General features: G+C 36.0%; 1 protein-coding gene across 7 annotated transcripts in view; it reads left to right on the forward strand.

Annotated features, from left to right (window-relative positions):
- Positions 1-19,912, forward strand: part of RNF141 (ring finger protein 141) — a 46,498-nt gene that overhangs the window by 10,599 nt on the left and 15,987 nt on the right. For 2 of the 7 annotated variants that reach the window (XR_008658443.2, XR_010121311.1), the window contains 3 exons: positions 5,427-5,608; positions 10,839-11,019; positions 11,646-11,753. Coding sequence is in view for 3 of the 7 variants with exons in the window: in XM_055282446.2 (XP_055138421.1) it covers positions 5,427-5,608; positions 11,646-11,753; positions 15,688-15,838 (441 nt within the window). In the remaining 4 variants the exon portion in view is untranslated. Of the gene's footprint in view, positions 1-5,426; positions 5,609-8,139; positions 8,400-10,838; positions 11,020-11,645; positions 11,754-15,687; positions 16,005-19,912 lie in introns of those variants that run through there. The other 5 variants (XM_055282446.2, XM_055282445.2, XR_010121310.1 and 2 more) reach the window with 4 other exon arrangements.

Raw genomic sequence — 19,912 nt, forward strand, 5'->3', positions numbered from 1 at the left:
TTAGAGTTGTCTAATTGCTATACAGCAGGGGTTTTTATAATCAAATTGTTTTTTGCCTCAATATCTCTAACCATTACATCATACTAATGTATCTCCGTTTTTGGGTTTTTAGCTGGCTGTGGAGTGCTAAGGTGACATCCTATTTAGCTCTAAGATGATACCTTAAAAATTAATGTTATCTTGAGATCATTTCTTTTAAGAATACATTCATTCATTAAAAAGAAAAAAAATCCATTGAAAGAGTTTTTTTGTTTTTTAGTAATTTTTAGTTATGGGATAGATTTTTTGCCAGCTGTCATTGAGTATTAGAAAGCCTCAACCACCACTGAGTAGATTCAGATAGAAATTTCTTAACCTTTCTAAGGCTACAAACCTTTTCATTAAATGAAGGCATGAATTTTATTAGGCTACCTCCTATCCCCACCCCAGCTCTAAAACAAAGAACAAAATCATCCATATGCATATAAACCATAAATTGGGCATTCATGAATGCTCTGAAGTTCATTCCCAACTGACCCATAAAGACTCCTTGGGTTAGGACATTTTTCCTTTGACTCACGGACCCTGGAGGTTACCCAAATAATATGCCTTATTTCCTCAGTAGATTGTCAGTTTTACCCACACTATGTTTTGCTTCCAGTTTTTCAAATAAACATTTGAGCACAGGTGTGAGAGGCACTAGGAATATATGATAAGACAGATTTCATGCTCTCAAGCAGACTGATCTCTCTCTTCTGATCTAGATTATCACAGATTTTGTATTAATCTCTATACTTCCAGACTCTTCTCCAAATTCTAATTTATGCTGCTGTGAGATTAACCTTTCTAAAGCACAACTCTCATCAGATTACTGCCTTGCTTGAAATTCCTCAGTAATTCCTTCTTGCCTTCCAAATAGTCCCAACTCCTACAATATGACTCCAAACTGTCTTTTCTGCATTAGTCACAATGACCTTCTTTTGCTCTGCATTCTTATCAGGCTTAACTAACTTAAGACTGTATCATTGTTCGTTTTCTTTTCCAGTTCAGTGCTTATGCTTATTGTGTTTTCTCAACTAGGATGTCCATTCCTTCCATTAGGAAGTCACGGAAAATTCCTGTTAAACCAGTTTAAACAAAAACAATACTTATTTTCTCACTTATCGAGAAATCCTAGCTCCGTAGACTAACTGCAGGATTGGTTAAATTAAAGACCCGGCAGATGTCACTTCTGAACTCACTGGTCAGTATTGGGTCATATCCCCTTCATACACCTACACTGACAGAGGGAATATGATTAGCATGATTGGTTTAGATTAGACTAACCAGGATTGACTCCTGCGTCATTTCAGGAAATGGTGGACACAAAAACAAAATCAGGTTCTGCTGGCAATGAAAAGAAGGAATGGTATTTGGATAATCAGCCAATAGTTTCTGCCACATCTTTTATTTCTGCATCTCTAAACCTGATGTCTCTTTAAAGGTCCACCTCAAATACCATCTCATCCATTAAGTCTTCCTGAATAGGAGTTCTCTTGTCTCTTCCAGATTCCAACAGCACATTATTTATACTTTATAATTCTGCATTATGAAAAAAGTTGTTTAGGTTCTTAGCTCCCCTTTAGAGAGTAAGCTCCTGAGGGCAGGAACTGTGTCTAGATTCGTTGTTATATCTCTTACAGCCTGTAATACAGTGCTTTACACATAGTAGGAACTCAGTATATATTAAGTGAACAAAAAAAATCTGTTGAAATAATACTGTCTTTTTAAATGACTGGGATAGGTTGAAGCTTTCCTTGTTTATTGACGCAGTATATTATCTAAATTACACTTACTGTTCATTTTTATTTCATAAAGTACTCAGCTCACATTGAAGAGGCCAATATAAATTGTAGAAAGCTAAGGGAATATGAATATATCAGGCTTTTCATCCCTTCGTTTTTTGTTGCTCTTTGACAAACACAGACTTAAGTTTTAATTTTATTAGTAGTCAAATTCCTTTTTGCCTCAATTTCTCTAACATCTGTATGTGATTAGTTTAAACATCTTCCTTAAAATAAGATTCTAAGAGAAACAAAAGTACTAAAGGCAGAGGCAATTAGATATTTTTTCATGTGATTTTTCTTTATTTTAGAGCTACTCTAAAGAAATTTTTTTATTTGCATTCCTTAGGTTCTTTCTGAAAGAATCTTAGAGGTCAGTGTTTATATTAGAAAGAGGTCAAGTCTACCATGAAAAACTGATAGGAGACTGAGAGTTTCACATTTCTTAATGTTAAACAACTTTTAAAAAATTGCACTTTAACCCTCTGTGTTACATTAAGTCTTTTTCTTGACTCTCTGCCATCTGCTATGATTATCCTTAAATAATATTTAATCCACTATAAAAAATGATCTAAATTATGTTTAAATGGAATATTTTATGGACATAATATTAGAAAAATAAGAGATTAATTAAAAATTAGGTACTAAGGTGGCTGTTAAGAACTACGTGAATTATATTATTTCATCCTTCTTTTTTCTTAGACCAACTTCTTAGAGTCATTCTTGGCTTTTCTTTGTCTCTCATACCTCACAATCAATCTGTAAGTGAGTCCTGTCACATCAAAATGTATTCAGAATCTGGCTAGTTCTCACCATCTACGCTACTACCACCCTATTCCTAGTGACCATCCTCTCTCACCAGGATTATTCCAGTAGCCTCCTAACTGATCTCCCCGATTCTCTTGCCCTGCTTCTGTCTATTCTCAGCACAACAAGCAGTCTATTCCATGCACAACAACCAGCCTGTTCCACATCACAATTTGAAATGTAAATTAGATCATATTACTCCTTGGCTCAAAACCCCCCAGTGACTTCTCATGCACTTGGAATCAAAGCTACAGTTATTACTGAAATCAGCAAAGTCCTGTATATTCTATTCCCACCTCACCCTCTATCTGCCACTCCTTCCTCTGTCCATCTGTCACTCTGTTCCAAACACTCTGGGCTTCTTGTGAGACTCTTTGTGCTCCTTGCCAGGTACACCTCTATTAAACAGCCTTTGTATTTCCTGTTGTCTCAGCCTGGAATGATCTTCCCCCTAGACATCTATATGACTCATATCTGCACCTTTTAGTTCTTAAATGTCAACTTCTCTGTAAGGCCTTCCCTGTAACCCCTCAGCATTCCTTCTCCCCTGTTTCATCTTCTCCATTACACTTATTTTCATCTAACCTAATCTATATCTGTATTTTATTTGCCTGTCTCTCCTGCCTATCATGTAACTTGCTTGAGGGTAGGGATTTTGTTTTATACACAGTGTGGCTAGTACCTAGAGCAGTGCACACAGTACCAATAACATCCACGTAATGGTACTCAATAAATACTTGTTTCAGAAATCCTATGATGATAGTTAACAGTGTGATACACTTTGCTATTTCTGTACTAACCTTATGTGGATTATTCCATAATTTCTTCTGTACTATGCAGTTCCAAAGGACTACCCCAGTTTCCTCAGCTCCGAAGATCTATTTTGTAAGCCTCTTAAATTCCTGTTACTTTTTAATTCTGTTTATTCTCTACCTCATGTACAGTCTTTTATCACAAAGAACCTTGTATATTTGCATCTCCAGATAGATTTTACCTTCCCAAAATTTAATCAACTTTCTGATTATTAGAGATGGTTCTAAAATTTCTTAGTATGGTATATGACTCATTCTTTTTTTTTTTTTTTTGAGATGCAGTCTTGCTCTGTCGCCCAGGCTGGAGTGCAGTGGTGTGATCTCGGCTCACTGCAACCTCCGCCTCCTGGTTCAAGTGAGTCTCCTGCCTCAGCCCCCCGAGTAGCTGGGACTACAGGCGTTTGCCTCCATGCCCAGCTAATTTTTTGTACTTTTAGTAGAGACGGGGTTTCACCATGTCAGCCAGGATGGTCTCGATCTCCTGACCTCATGATCTGCCCACCTTGGCCTCCCAAAGTGCTAGGATTAAAAGCATGAGCCACCGTGCCCAGCCGCATGACTCATTCTTGAGTCTCAGTATTTTTTTCCCTGCCTTTTCAAATAGTAAGCAATTAATAAATGTGTTACTATTATTTTCATTCACAATATTCAAATGTATAATATTTTAAAATATGTAATCTACCTCACTTTCTGATACCCCTAGTTCCATCAATACATTCCAGAATCTAAAGTCACAATTTTACGGCCCTGTATCTTTGTCTCTTTCCCTATATTCTTCATTTCTTTCTAAATATTTTCTGGTTTTGCTTGTTCCACTTACTCTGATATGCACTTAATAGATTTCATGGCTTACTTCTTCTTCCCCAGTCTTCCATCCTATGTCTTGTGCTGAAAGGAACTATTTCACATCTCTGATCTTTCTCTGATTTCAAGTTCTTCACCCAAGAACATTATACCTTCACCTTACTGGCCTCGATCATTTCATTATGCCTCACTCCATGGCTCCCCAAAGCTTATGAAAGCAATCCCCTCTACTTGCCCCAAAATATCTTGTACATTAGATTATAAACTGGATGGGGGAGAGGTACAACCTGTAAAGGTACAACCTTTGGGCCACTGGTTTCACTTCATATTAAACGAGTTTTTTTTGTTTTTTTTTTGTTTTTTTTTTTTTGAAGCGGAGTCTCACTCTGTCTGCCAGGCTGGAGTGCAGTGGCACAATCTCAGCTCACTGCAAGCTCCGCCTCCCAGGTTCAAGCTATTCTCCTGCCTCAGCCTCCCAAGTAGCTGGGACTACAGGCGCGTGCCACAGCGCCCGGCTAATCTTTGTATTTTTAGTAGAGTCGGGGTTTCACCATGTTGGCCAGGATAGTCTCGATCTCTTGACCTCGTGATCGGCCCGCCTCAGCCTCCCTAAGTTCTGGGATTATAGGCATGAGCCACCGCGCCCAGCCTAAACGAGTTTTTTGATAAAGCTCAAAATGGCCTTCTGGGAAAAGTCCAACCACTTTTTGTTAGGATTTATTTTAAAGTAATTTTCTTGCTTTAGTTTAGAAGTTTTGGTACAAAATAGAACTTAAAGATATTTAAGAAAGTACTTGTTTGAGTTGTAGAATCTCATGCGGTTGTTGGATTCAAATGAATCCTTTGGTTAAGAAATTCTTTAAGAAATTAAAGGGAAAGAATTGTTAATACTGATCTCTCAAATTTATTTCTTAACTCTGAGAAAGTCACCTTACCCATCAACAGGATAATGCCTGATTAATCTTACAGGGTTATTTTGAGTATTAAATGAGATAAATTTGTGTAAGAACTTTGAACCCCACAAATGTAGGGGACATGGTATTACTCATTTATTCAGACTCTTGCTTTCTTACGTAATTTGCAAATCCTGAAAACTCCTATTTCCTAGGATGTTTGACTAAATATTTGTTCCCCCTTTTTGGGAAAAATTGGTCAGAGAAATGATCAACTTTTCTCTTTTTCATGTTCTTTGTATTTTTAGATTAACAAAAGCAGTGGCATTGTGGAGGCATCACGGATCATGAATTTATACCAGTTTATTCAACTTTATAAAGATATCACAAGTCAAGCAGCAGGAGTATTGGCACAGAGCTCCACCTCTGAAGAACCTGATGAAAACTCATCCTCTGTAACATCTTGTCAGGCTAGTCTTTGGATGGGAAGGTATATAATGCATAAGTACTGTATTTCACTTATTTTCTAATATGAAAACAACTAGAATCTTATTAATATTTTTGCTGGTGCTCATTGTAGCATCTTAAATCTTTTTTTTTTTTTTTCTCAGTTGGTATTGTATCTGAGATCAGTTTTGGGGTTATTCTGTGCTTCAGATGTTGTTACAGTGCTAAATTAAAGTGGCTCGGCAGGGCCACTTTAATATTAATGTTACTGTCACACTGGCCTCCAGGAATCCACTCTATATGCATGCATTTATTGACAAAGGAGATAGTTAACACCTTCCTTATAATAGGTATTTAGGTTCTTAGTCAAAGCTTTTTAGGGAATTAGGTCAAAGAATTTGGCAAAATCATCCCACTTTTTCTTAAAAATGTCTAATTGAAGCATTAAAATTTTAAATATTGGCTTCAGGACTTGGCAGTCCATTCAGGAAGTAACCGAATGCATATACTTAGTTACCAGAAGGAAATGAAGTCAGCCAGAGTTTTCTCTGATGATGTTTGTTTACCCAGGCCTAATACATTATTGTTCTATCTAAACTTTCTTTTCCTTCTCTGTTATGCTTTTGGCACATGAAAGCTCCCACCTCTTGACATTTGACAATCATGATCATAATTTAAATTTGTAAATGTCTCATTGGAAAAAGATTTACATGGATCCAAACATGTTGACATCCTGTCTTACTGTCATACTGGGTAGATAGCAGAAATCTATATTCACCGTGTCCTTTACCTTAAAGTTAAGAATGTACTTAACAGTGATTTTTTTTTTTTTTTTTAATTGAGATGGAGTCTTGCTCTGTTGCCCAGGCGCGATCTCGGCTCACTGCAAGCTCTGTCTCCCAGGTTCACGCCATTCTCCTGCCTCAGCCTCCTGAATAGCTGGGACTACAGGTGCCCGCCACCACGCCCGGCTAATTTTTGTATTTTTACTAGAGACGGGTTTCACCGTGTTAGCCAGGATGGTCTCCATCTCCCGACCTCATGATCCCGCTCTCCTCAGCCTCCCGAAGTGCTGGGATTACAGGCATGAGCCACCATGCCCGGCCAGTGGTTTCTTTTTTTTTACTGCTCTATTTACAGTTGCATTTTCTGGTTCATTCTTAACCAACTGGTTTTCAAGTACTATGTTACAGTTAAACTGTATTTTCCATTTATTATTTCCCGATTATGTTTAATAGAATTACTTGGTTTTCTAGGTTTGGTCTATACAAGTGTTACTGATATGCCAAGTGACTTTTAGAACATGGTAGGCAGTGTTTAGGCTTGTCTTTCCTGTATTCTGTAATCTTTCAAAGGTAGATCTGATTTTTCTGCTTTTCTTCTCTCTCTTCAGAATAGTGGTTGTTGTTTTGTTTAATTGTTTTAAAAGCTGAGGATGGTGTTTGCCAATGTATTTAAGCTGTATGGTAGCACATGAAAAGAAAGTATTGTTTTTTCTTGTTGCAATCTTCTTAATGAAGAAGGTAAAGGTGTTATCCCTTTTCAAGTGCCCTCAAAACTGGAAATTCAGTTCCTGATTAGTTTGTTAGGGGTGCTTCTTGTTTTTGTGTGTTTTTCAGTTTATAATAATACCCTTATACACTAGTTCATAGAAAGAGACTTTCTAAATTGAAGGAGGAGGTCTTAAGGGATATTTATGTAGTTGAACTTTACATCTGATGCATAATTCCATTGATGGTTTACATTTATTGATTACTTACAGGGTATAGAATTGTGATGAGTGTTGTACATGTATAAACTCATTAAATTCTCACAACCCCATATGGGAGTACAATTATCGGCCCATTTCAGCCGAAGAATCTGAGATTTAGCTAAGTAAGTGTCATGATTAGAAATTGTTCTAGCCAAGACTCACATTCAGGCCTGTCTGGCAGTACAACTGTGCTCTAACTTATTACTTTATGGTGCATAAAGATCTTGCACACAGAGCTTCTCAAACTTTATTACTCAGTGGTTTTGAGGAGGAGTCTGAGAGTCTGTCAGGCTCCCAGGTGGGGCCAATGCTGCTGATCCTCAGATAACACTTTGAATATCAAGACTCTGCTTACCCACATTTTGCCAAGTCCGGCTTGCAAGTACAAGTAACACCTGCAGTTATGTGAAACTCACTGCCTGAAAAAAAGCAAGCCTTTTCATGCTCAGATGGCTCTAATCACTATGAAGTTTTTCCTGTTGCTTCATTTTCCTCAGAGTAGCCAAAATCTTTCTTGAGGCAGCACAGCACAGACTCTAGCAGCAAGTTGCCTGTGTTCAAATCCTAGCTCCACTCCTGTGTGATTTTTTTGACAAATCAAACTGTTTCCTCATCTTCTAACAGAGATTGATAACTGTAGTATATGCTTTATAGGATTTTTGAGAGAATTAAAAGAAATAAGATGCTTAGAACAGTACTTGACACATAATAATTTGTCTATAAGAGTTAACTGTCATTATTATTGTTACTGTATTCTATTTATTGTTTTCAATGGCTGTGCCCTCTGGAATTCCTCCAGACAAATCTGTTCTCTTTTCCAGCCTTTCAAATATTTGAAAACAGTCATCAAATTCTCACTGAACCTTCTGTTCTCAAGGATAAACACCCCCAGTTCCTTTGGCCTTTGTTTATGTGGGTCTCGTCTACATACTGGAGGCTTTCCCAGATGATCTTTTCTCTGTCAGTATGTGTGCCTTTCAGAGTATGAGGCATAGAACCAAATACTCCAATCTACAAGTGATGTAACAGGAACAAACAGCACAAGACTCTCCTTCCTTCTGGTCACTGTGCTGCTAAGAAGGTAGCAAAAAATTAAGAGAACTTTGTACTGGTTCCACTGGCTATTTCTGTGTCTCCCATTCTTTTATCTCTCTCCACAATGTTCTTCTTTGTAGTCCGCTGCTTCTCACTTTTAAAGTCCAGCCTTCAGAATATTCTGTCACTCTGTACGGATTCAGTTATATTCTCCGCTACTGAGAAACTCAGATACATTAGACCCATATCCATCTAGATTTTTATTCAGTTTTCCCATTCCAATTCAGTGGCTTCCCTCTTTTCCCTGTTACTAACGTATTACACTTAATCTATTACTACATAAAAGATTTGTCTTTTATAATGCTTCTTAGACCTAATTATCTCTCACATGAATTGCTGAAATAAGGTCCTAACCAGTTTTCCTCTCTCTAGACTGTCCCTCATACTGCACTCCCAATTTATCTTCCTAAAGTACCATATCAGTTGGAGTTCACTTCCCCTTGATTATACACTGATTGTAGTTTGCTTGTCAGGACACGTTCAAACTTAATATTTTGACATTTAAGGATGAGATTATCTCCACCTTATCTAGTCAATTTTTTTCCTCAGTTTTCCATACCCAAGCATCATGCCGGCTTCCTGGTTACATATACACAGACATAAACACACATGATTTTGCTTTTTACCTCTACAACTTTGTTTATGCGCCTAGAATGTCCTCTATTAAAATCCTATTATTTTTCTATCTCATCTTTTCAACAAGTTTGAGATACATTCATCTCTTCCTTCTTTACTTAGCACTTACTATATTTAATGTACATTTGACATTTATTTTTACGTTCAAATCAAAATTTTAAGTACTATCTGAATATCTTACATACAGTGCTATAAGCACAACAGGGAATGGAAAACATATTAGTGATAGCTCCTATCCTTAAGAAGTTTATAGTCTAGTGGCTGTACTTTGGAACATTCAGTTTTTATATGATTACAAAAGTAATACATGTCTGATGAAGAAAACCTTAAAAATTACAAAAAAGCACAAAGGTTAAAAGAAATTAAAATCACTTCAAGAAGCATTTATTGAGAATCTAAGACAAACACCCTATATTCAAAGAGCTTACAGTTTATGGAAAGGCCAGCCAATCAATATGCAATATTTAAGTCTTTTCATTGAGGCAAGTGTTGATTTTGAGAGCAGAGAGATGATGATGTTTTGAGCTGAGTTACCAAGGTTGGAGCTTACTAAACTCACAAGAGCAGTTTCAGGAAAGGAAAATACCAGCTGCAAAGGCATATGGCTCATTCAGGGGCTCTCTGAATTGTGGCTGGAGCAAAGGGTTTGAAATCTTTTTTCTTCCCAAGAAGATGAAAGAGCTCCTGGAGGACAGAAACTGCTTTTTATTCCCTTTGTATCTCTCATAGCACCTGATACTTAAGACTAAACTATTCTTTCACTTATATGCCCATTATCAATGTCAGCATTGTAAGGCCCTAATGGCAGGATCCATATTTTAGGGAGCTTTGTGTTACACATAGTGAATAAATTATATGGTCCTGCATCACCTAACAATGTTTTGGTTAATGACAGACTGCATATGTGATGGTGGTCTCATAAGATTATAATGGAGCTAAAAAATTCCTATTACCTGTGGACGTTGTAGCCATCCTAATATTGTGATGCAATGTATTACTCAAATGTTCTTGGTGATGCTGGTGTAAACAAACCTACTGTGCTGCTCGTAGTATAAAAGTATAGCACTTACAATTATGTACAATAATACTTGATAATTATGTTACTGGTTTATGCATTTATTATACTATACTTTTTAATCATTTTAGAGTATACTCCTTCTACTTATTAAAAAAAGTTAGCCGTAAAACAGCCTCAGGCAGGCCCTTCAGCAAGTATTCCAGAAGAAGGCATTGTTATCAAAGGAGATGACAGCTCCGTGCATGTTACTGCCCCTGAAGACCTTCCAGTGGGACAAGAGGTGGAGGTGGAAGACAGTGGTGGTGATGATCCTGACCCTGTTTAGGCTTAGGCTAATGTGTGTGTTATGTCTTAGTTTTTAAGAAAAAAGTTTAGAAAGTAAAATGTAAATAAATATTAAAAATAGAAAAAAGCTTATAAAATATTTCTGTACAGCTGTATAATGTGTGTTTTAAGGTAAGTGTTGTTACAAAAAGAGTCAAAAAGTTAAAAGTAAGAAGTTTGTAAAGTTAAAAATCTATAGTAAGTTAATATTAATTTATTGAAGAAAGAAATATATTTTTTATAAATTTAGTATAGCCTAAATATACAGTGTTCATAAAGTCTGTACACTACTGTACAAGTGCTATACAGTAATGTCCTAGGCCAAGCTTGTTCAACTCGCGGCCCACCGGCTGCATGCAGCCCAGAATTGCTTTAATGTGGCCCAACACAAATTCATAAATCTTCTTAAAACATTATGAGATTTTTTTGCAATTTTTTTTTTTTTAGCTCATCAGATACTGTTAGTGTTAGTATATGTTATATGTGGCCCAAGAAAGACAGTTCTTCCAGTGTGGCCCAGGGAAGCCAAAAGATTGGACCCTCCTGTCCTAGGCCTTCACATCCACTCACCACTACTCACTCACTGACTCACCTAGAGCAACTTCCAGGCCCACATGCTCCATTTATGGTAAGTGCCCTATACAGGTTTACCATTTTTAATCTTGTATACCATATTTACACAGTACCTTCTCTGTGTTCAGATACATTTAGATACACAGATACCTACAGTGTTCCATACAATAACATGCTGTACATGTTTGTAGCCTAGGAGCAATAGGCTATGCCATATAGCCTAGGTATGTAGTAGGCTAAACCATCTAGGTTTGTATAAGTACACTATGATATTTATACAGCAATGAAATCACCTAACAATGAGTTTCTCAGACCGTATCCCTGTCTTTAATGCAATAACTATATCAGTTAAATTTGTTTATATAAGTCCAATATGATTAAAATGGGCTAAGTTATTTCCAGAAAGATTTGACTATTTCCACTTTTGCCTATGTTTTCTTTATCACAAAGTGTGTCTTTTATCTAGTCTTTCTTTATGAAATGTAGCCCTCTTAATACTTTTTCTCTAATATATTTGCTATCCCTGAAAGATAATTTTAGTCTGATTTTGCACATGAGTCATATTGTGCTTTATACTGTGGGCATATAGATGTTTAATAATGCTTTTTAAAGCAACAAAAACAAAGTATAAAGCATAATGACAGAGAATATAATTGTTTCAGCTCAGTTTTCACATTGCAGGGTGAAGCAGCTGACCGATGAGGAGGAGTGTTGTATTTGTATGGACGGGCGGGCTGACCTCATCCTGCCTTGTGCTCACAGCTTTTGTCAGAAGTGTATTGATAAATGGTAAGTTACCTACTGCATTCATGGGCTAGGCCAAGGTCAATTGGTTAGTGTACATGAATAACCTTTGAAAAGTGCAAAAATACTGTAGTTAAGTATGAGAGAGATTTTATTCTTTAGTACTTTGAATTTTATGGCATGCCTTTTACTGGTTAAAACTATTTTTATTTTTACATCTAACATTTATTAAATGTGGGGGTGTACTTTAGTTCTGAAACTTTTGGTGCATGAAAATTTGTGCCTGACTTAAGTCTAAAATCAAACATTTCCCTTTTTTCTCCTCATTTCTACATTTATTCTATGTATGTATTTAGAAGGAATAAAGTCTTGAATACTGGACCTCAGGGAACTTTAAAGATCAGCTAGTCAAGTTCATTATTTTACAAAATAAGACTTGAGCGTTTAGGAGAATTTATAAAATACATACAATAAACTACATGTATTTAATGTACAGTTTAATATGTTTCGACATATATACACACCCATAAAAGTTATGAATTTTTATAAATGGAATCATATAATATATGCTTTTTTCTCTGGCTTGTTTCATTCAATCTAGTTACCTTGGTATTTATCTATGTTGTAGCATGTATCAATAGTTCATGCCTTTTTATTGCTGAGTAATGTCTGTTATGTGGATACCATAGCTTGTTTATTCACCTATTGAGGGAAATTAGATTGTTTTCTATATTTATCTATTACAAAATAAAGGTACTAGATACATTCATGGACAAGTCATTTTATGGATGTATTTTGGTTTTTTTCTTGGGTGAATACCTAGACATGGAATGGCTAGATCATATGGTAGGTGTGTGTTTAACTTTTTAAAAAGCTGCCAGCTATTTTCCAAAGCAGTCTTGTGCCATTTTCCACCCCCACTAGCAGCATATGAGATTGCATTGAATAAATATATCAATTTAGGGAGAGTGAATTTCTTACTAGTGAGTCTTCCTATCCACATACACAGTATATTTCTCCATTTATCTAGGTCTTCTTTAATTTCTCTCACCAATTTTTGTAGTTTTCAGTGTTGCATATCTTTGACATCTATCCCCAAGTATTTCATATTTTTATGCAATTTAAAATGGTATTTAAAATTTCAATTTATGATTGATACTAGTGTATGGAAATGCAATAGATATTTGTATATCAACCTTGTATCCTGCACCCTTATTAAACTCATGTATCAGTTCCGGTAGTATTTTTATAGATTCCATAGGCTCTTCTTGAATGTCCGAATATCATTTTTCAAAGATTTTTTTTCTGATTCAGAATTCTAGACTTGAGAGTATTTTTTCTTTCAGTATGTTAATACACTCATCTTGTTTGCATTGTTTCTAATGAGAGGTCTGTCATCCTTTTTTCCTCTGTGGGTAATGTGCCATTTTTTCCCTTTCTTTTTAAGGTTGTTTTCTTTTCACTGGTTTTGAGCACTTTGATTATGATGTGCCTTAGAGTAGTTATTTCATGTTTCTTGTGCTTGGGGTTTATTGAGCTTCTTGGATTTGTAGATTTACAGTGTCATCAAATTTGAAAATTTTTCAGCCATTATTTTTTCAGATTTTTTTCTATCTCCTCTCTCCTGTGATTCCAATTACCATGTATTAGCCCACTTGAAGTTGTCTCATAGCCCACTGGCGCTATTTTTTTTCTTTTTTGAGTCTTTCTCTGGGTTTCATCTTGGATAGTTACTTTTGCTATCTCTTTTCATATTCACCATTTTTCTTCAGTGTCTAACTTGCCATTAATTCTATCCAGTGTATTTTTTTTAACCTCAGATAATTTTCATTTCTAGAAGTTTGATTTGGGTTTTTATTATCTTTCATGTCTCTTCTTAATATCTTTGAGCTTTCCTCTAGTTTTTTAACTATATAGAATATGGCTATAATAACTTTACATTTTATCTGCTAATTCTAATATCTGTGTTAGTTCTGGGTGGTTGTGATTGATTTTTCTCTTTATTATAGATTATATTTTTCTGCTGCTTTTTTGTATGTCTGGTAGTTCTCAACTGGATGCCAGATTTTGTGGCAGACTTTGTGAATTTTACCTTTTTGGGTATTGGATATTTTTGTATTCCTATGAATATTCTTGAGCTTTTTTTCTGGACTATAGTTAAATGACTTGGAAACAGTTTCATTCTTTTGGATCTTGCGTTTGTGAGTTGTTAGGCAGGACCAGAGCAGTATTTAGTTTAGAACTAATTATGTCCCACTAATAGCAAGATCCTTTAGAGAACTCTACTAATGCCCCAAGAGTTATGAGGCTTTCCAGTCTGGCTGGTGAAACAGGCAGTATCCCAGGCCCAGTGAGCTTTAGGGGACTATCCCCTCAAAACCCTTTGATTGATTGTTCAGCCTTGGTAATGTCCTCACATGCACACACTGATCAGCACTCTGCTGAGTATTCTGGCAAGGACAGTTCCGTAGACCTCTGGAATTTTCCCTCTGTGCAGCTTTCCATTACCCTGCCCTGTAAACCCTAGCTGTTTGGCCCCCCAAGATTCTCAGCTCTGTGTGTTCAGCTCAGGGAGTTTGCCATCTTCCGTCAAGCTTCCCCCTTCTTGATCAGGGACTAGAAACTCTCGAGGTTGTAAGCTGAGGCAAGTATAGGTCTCACCTTCTTTGACTCCCATGTCCCAGGGATCACTGTCCTTTGTTGTCTGATGGCCAGTGCTTTATTTGAAAGATTATATGAAACCATTGTTTTAGTAATTTTAAGTGGGAAGATAAATCTAACCTCTGTTGGTTGGAAGCAGAAGTTGACTATTTTTAAATTGTGATGTTTTGTGCACAGAAGAGCATACATATAATTATCTTGTAAAATATCTCTGAAGAACTAGAAATCAACCTAAATAATATATGCCAGCTCTAGCTTTCACATTTAGTTTTTGGAACAGAGTTCTAAATTTTTGTATAAAAGCCAAAGAGCAGTTGATATAAATAATTACTTTGGTCACAGATTTCACTGAGAGATGAAAAGAAAAACATTTTTCCCTGCATGATATGTCTCTGGCTCAAATATGGTATTTTTTAAATTACCAAAATAATGTTTGACAAGAAAAAAATCCTTTTCGAAAACAATCTTATTTAAGTGATCATATATGAGTTCTTTCCCTGCCAGAAAAATTATTGTGCATGTAAAGTTTATCTTTTATTTTCACTTTGTATGCTCCATTTTTATATGTCTTCCTGTTGCTTATGAGCCATAGGAATTTTTTCAGACCTTTAAGCAAGCAACAGGGAGATATATTGTTGAAAGTCATGTAGATATTACTTAGAAAAATAATTAATAATATCCTTTCCTCTTGTCATATTCCCCTGCCACTGCCAAGAAGTTATTCCTAGAGTAATGGCTTCCATTTAAATAATCACAAATAAGCATTTATACTTGACACTGACCAAATCTTCCATTGATGTGAGGGAATTTCCTCTTAGGACTCAGAAGGAATTTTTATTATAAAGGAAAACTTTACCTGTTTAGGTATGGGGATGCGAATTGCTGCATTGTTGGTAGCAACAAAAGACGGAAAAAAAAAAACAATGTCCTTCTGCAGGAGACTAGTTAAACAAATTATGGCATAGCGATACAGTGTATGTTAAAAAGAATAAACAGCTCTAACAGGTGTTGATACATAATAGTCTAAGATATATTGACAAGTGGAGAAATGTGTGTGTGTGCACGTGCATGCATGTGTGTACACATAAGCTTAATCTAGCTTAGTCTGTCTCTAGAGGAATATATAAGAAACTGGTAACTGCGGTTGCCCCTGGGAAAGAGAACTAAAGATTGAGATAGGAGGGAGGGATTCATTTTTCACTGTATATTTCTATGCTATTTCCTTTTTAAAAGCCATATGCATGTATTACTTTAAATAAAATCCTGTTTTTAAAAAAGAAGAAAAAGCAAACTGTTCTTGTTTTGACTTCTCTAATAGGAGTGATCGACACAGGAATTGCCCTATTTGTCGCCTACAGATGACTGGAGCAAATGAATCCTGGGTGGTATCAGATGCACCCACTGAAGATGATATGGCTAACTATATTCTTAACATGGCTGATGAGGCAGGCCAGCCCCACAGGCCATGATCTTGAATTGAAAGTCTTCTGTTGCTATTGTGGGCTCAAATATTTGGTCGTGGGGGAAGAATGTAGGGTTGTGGCACAGACACAGAAAAATCCATTTTCCCCACTCTTATTTTTGCTATTCTGATCATTTGTCCCCCTTTTAAAAATAAACTTCCCATGTCTTCCATTTGTGGTACTAAAATTTCCTACTGTTTTAGACTGTATTTTCCTATTATTTATCTGTTCAAATTTGTATTATTACAACTAATAGCTCTTGAATTCTTTGCTAAAGGTAACAGCAACACTTCCAGAGGCTTCTGAAACACTACTGTTTTGCAGGGCAGGAGTATTCTGGAATCCTTTTACTTAGATATAAAATAAACCTCGAATATTAAAAAGTTGTAGCCATCTGAGAGAGGAAATTTTAAGTGACTGAAAATGTAGAGTACTTCAAAGTGCATGTTACTACTTAAAACTAGTCATTCTGCTGGAATCTAAGGAGTATATATATGCCCCCTTGTGGTTAATTATTGCTCCTTTAATAATTTTTACTTGAAATGATCCACAATTATTTCATAACTTTAGCAGTGTGTTTTGGAACTACTGTACTTAAAGGTTTGTTTGTTTGTTTGTTTTTGCCATACTGTATAATTTGGGTGAGGTCTACAAAATTGGGTGTGACTTTCCTTTGCAAATGGATTTCTCCTGGGGAATTTTCTTGGCTGTTCTGGAAATGCTTTCCCACAGCTAGGTAACTGTTCTAAATGGCTTTGATAATGCTCACACATCTTGGAGTTTCAGAAGGAAATTATTCTGCATCACAAATACTAAATTTTATATTTCTAAATTACTGTAGGTCATTTAATATTGGTTTATGGTGCTTTTATTTCCTTAACTTGAAAACATCTTTCTGAGATTTCAGAGTCCTCAAATTTGTTCACACCTGTAATCCCAGCACTTTGGAAGGCCGAGGTAGGCGGATCATTTGAGGTTAGGAGTTTGAGACCAGCCTGCCCAACATGGCGAAACCCTGTCTCTACTAAAATACAAAAATTAGCTGGGCATGGTGGCAGATGCCAGTAATCTCAGCTACTCAGGAAGCTGAGGCAGAATTGCTTGAACCCAGGAGGTGGAGGTTGCAGTGAGCCGAGATCACACCACTGCACTCCAGCCGAGATCACACCACTGCACTCCAGCCTGGGGGACAAAACGAGACTCCTTCTCAAAAAAAAAAAAAAAAAAAAAAAAGACGAGAAAATAGAGTGAGGCTTTTTTTACCATATATACATAAAATACTTAGGAAAATTAGAAGATAATTTGGCATTCTTACTGTTTCACTATACTTCCATTAAAATACTCTTTCCATTAAAATATTCTGAAAGAATATAGTAATGAATTGTGATCTTCAGTCGCACCTCAACCATTTTTTTTGCTTATGAACTAAAATTTCTAACATTAACATTTCAGCATGTAATAAAAAAGGGGCCTATCTCCTTTAAAATTTAACATTCCATGTAACTTTTCTGACTTATCATTCATAAGTTGCAAATATTACCATTTTCCTAAACCAGGGTACACAATTTAAGTTGCCACTTACTGATGACAGAATTTCTGGATAATAGGATTTTAATAGGCAAGCAAATAAAATTAAATCAATTTCAAGGAAAAACATCTGGCCAGGGGTAGCTTAATTTCGCCCCCCAAAATACTGAAGACTAATCCATTGACATTCATAATGGGACAGCTAAGTACCAAATAGCTAACTACTCCCTATGGAGGTTTATGCAAGAAGAGTACCAGGGGTTCCATCATATCAACCTGGCAATGTACTTGGTGGCTGTGTGACCCTGAGAAAGTGTCTTACTCTTGTTTATATGTTCCCACTTTAGAAACTGAAACTTTATTTGTTGTTTTCACACTATTTCAGCAGCAAAAACTTTTTCAAGGAAAATCTTACAGAACCTTTAAACAAATGTGCATACACACATACCCCATACCCCACTATATAAAAGTCATTATTATAAATTTCCTTATTTATTATATAAACTTTATATACTATAAACGTGATTAAGTCAACGAATAAAAACATTAATGCATTGGTGATATCCACCATGTTTGAATTTGGTGAGTAACACACATATAGTGGGAGTCGTTATTTAAAAAAATTTTTTAATTAAATTCAAGTCAAATTTGCAGAACCTGTATCTCCTCCATAGATTCTTAGTATTCCATGGAACATATTTTGAAAACCTTGGGATAGATGATCCACTGAAATCTTCTCCAGCTCTAAGATTTTAAATTGTCCTTTTAGATTAGACTTGCTGAGTTTAATTCGGATTACCTAATTTTAAAATGTTTCTGAAAATTGAACAAAGTTACCTTACAGAGTTTTGGATCTTTCCAGGGATAGCCGATGATTTTATCCCCCAGAATCCTTCACCTTTCAAGGAATTATTTAACAATGAGCCCAGTGACTCAATAGGGACCGCCCAAACCTTTTTATTTTACAATATGAGCTCCAAGACACTGATCTACTGTGAATATAAAATGTTATTAGCCTTATCAAGTAAATGAGCACAGCTCTTTGCTCTATTAAACTGGGTGATAATTATTTAGATGTGAATGTTAAGTCAGTTCTACTGTAATAACTAATCGTAAAAGTTGTAAATTTGTTTAATGGATGAAATGTACACTTTTTGTATTCTGTACAGCTTTGTCTTTTTTAAATATGAAGTACTTAAATGTACTTACTATGATAGGAAATATAATGTGTGCCTTCTAGGATTTGTGAAGTGGTTTCATGAACTCTAAGGAATGTTTTCCCTATCCTAACTCAATAACAGAGGGTTTACTCCGATTATGTATAGAACCTTAGTTTGAGAAAATGAATTTTACTATGTACTGAATTTAGAGGTTGAGAATAATAGTATGTGTGTTATTCTTAGTACCCACTGATAAATTGTGCAATAAATAATCTTTCACAAGTAATTTTAGCTAATTGAAGAGATTCTTTTCCTATGTAATTTCACATTCTAATATAGTAAATGTTTATATTCCTTAGAGAACTATTTTATATTGTGCGCTGGGGGCTTGTGATGTTTGTGTGCTGTTTTAAAATTCATTTCAAATTGGACTCGATTTCCTTATATCTAATATATATCTGGGAGAAAAGGCTGCCTGAAAATATCTTTTGATTCGGTGATTTTTAACATTGGGAAGTTGAGTTTATTAAAAGGTAGTCTGAAGAATTTGCATTTTTAACTGTTATTGTCTGAAATCAAGCTTAGTCTATCCAGGAATAAGAAAACTACTTGGAGATTAGGGAAGTTAACAGGTCACTCACATTTATGCTGGGCCACACAATGACAATATAATATAAACATAAGCAGCTGACAACAGACTCATTTGTTCTTATGTCTTTTCACCCTGCTGTAGCGGTCCTCAACCTTTTTGGCACCAGGGACTGCATTCATGGAAGACCATTTTTCCACAGACCAGGGTTGGGGTGGGAATAGTTTCGGGATGAAACTTTTCCACCTCAGATCATCAGGCATTAGTTAGATTCTCATAAGGTGCATGCAGCCTAGATCGCTCGTATGCGTAGTTCACACTAGAGTTCATGCTCCTTGAGAATCTAATACCGCTGCTGATCTGACAGGAGGTGGAGCTCAGGCAGTAATACTCACTCACCCGCGGCTCAACTCCTGCTGTGCGGCCTGCTTCCTATCAGGCAGCAGACCAGTACTGTCCACAGCCCAGGGGTTGTGGACCCCTACCCCAACAGACAGTAAAAATAAAATGCTCAACCCTGTTGTAGTTTGTTTACCTTGTAAAATCATTTCCAAAATATAAGAATATAATTAGAGAAACATCGTAGAATCTTAGTGCTGAAAAGTGCAAGGACATAAGAATGAGTAGCAGTTGGTAGTTAAATTGACTGTATCATCATACTGTGGAGAAATGCACATTTTACTGTCAAAAGACATAAAAGCCTTTGCAGAGATAGGTTTTGACACTCTTGCAGCTGTTTATAGTCTTACTCTCTGTCATCTTCTATGCTACTAATTGCAAAAATTTCCAAGGAACTATGTTTAT

This window comes from Symphalangus syndactylus, chromosome 6, assembly GCF_028878055.3.
Source record: "Symphalangus syndactylus isolate Jambi chromosome 6, NHGRI_mSymSyn1-v2.1_pri, whole genome shotgun sequence".
Classification (NCBI taxonomy): domain Eukaryota; kingdom Metazoa; phylum Chordata; class Mammalia; order Primates; family Hylobatidae; genus Symphalangus; species Symphalangus syndactylus.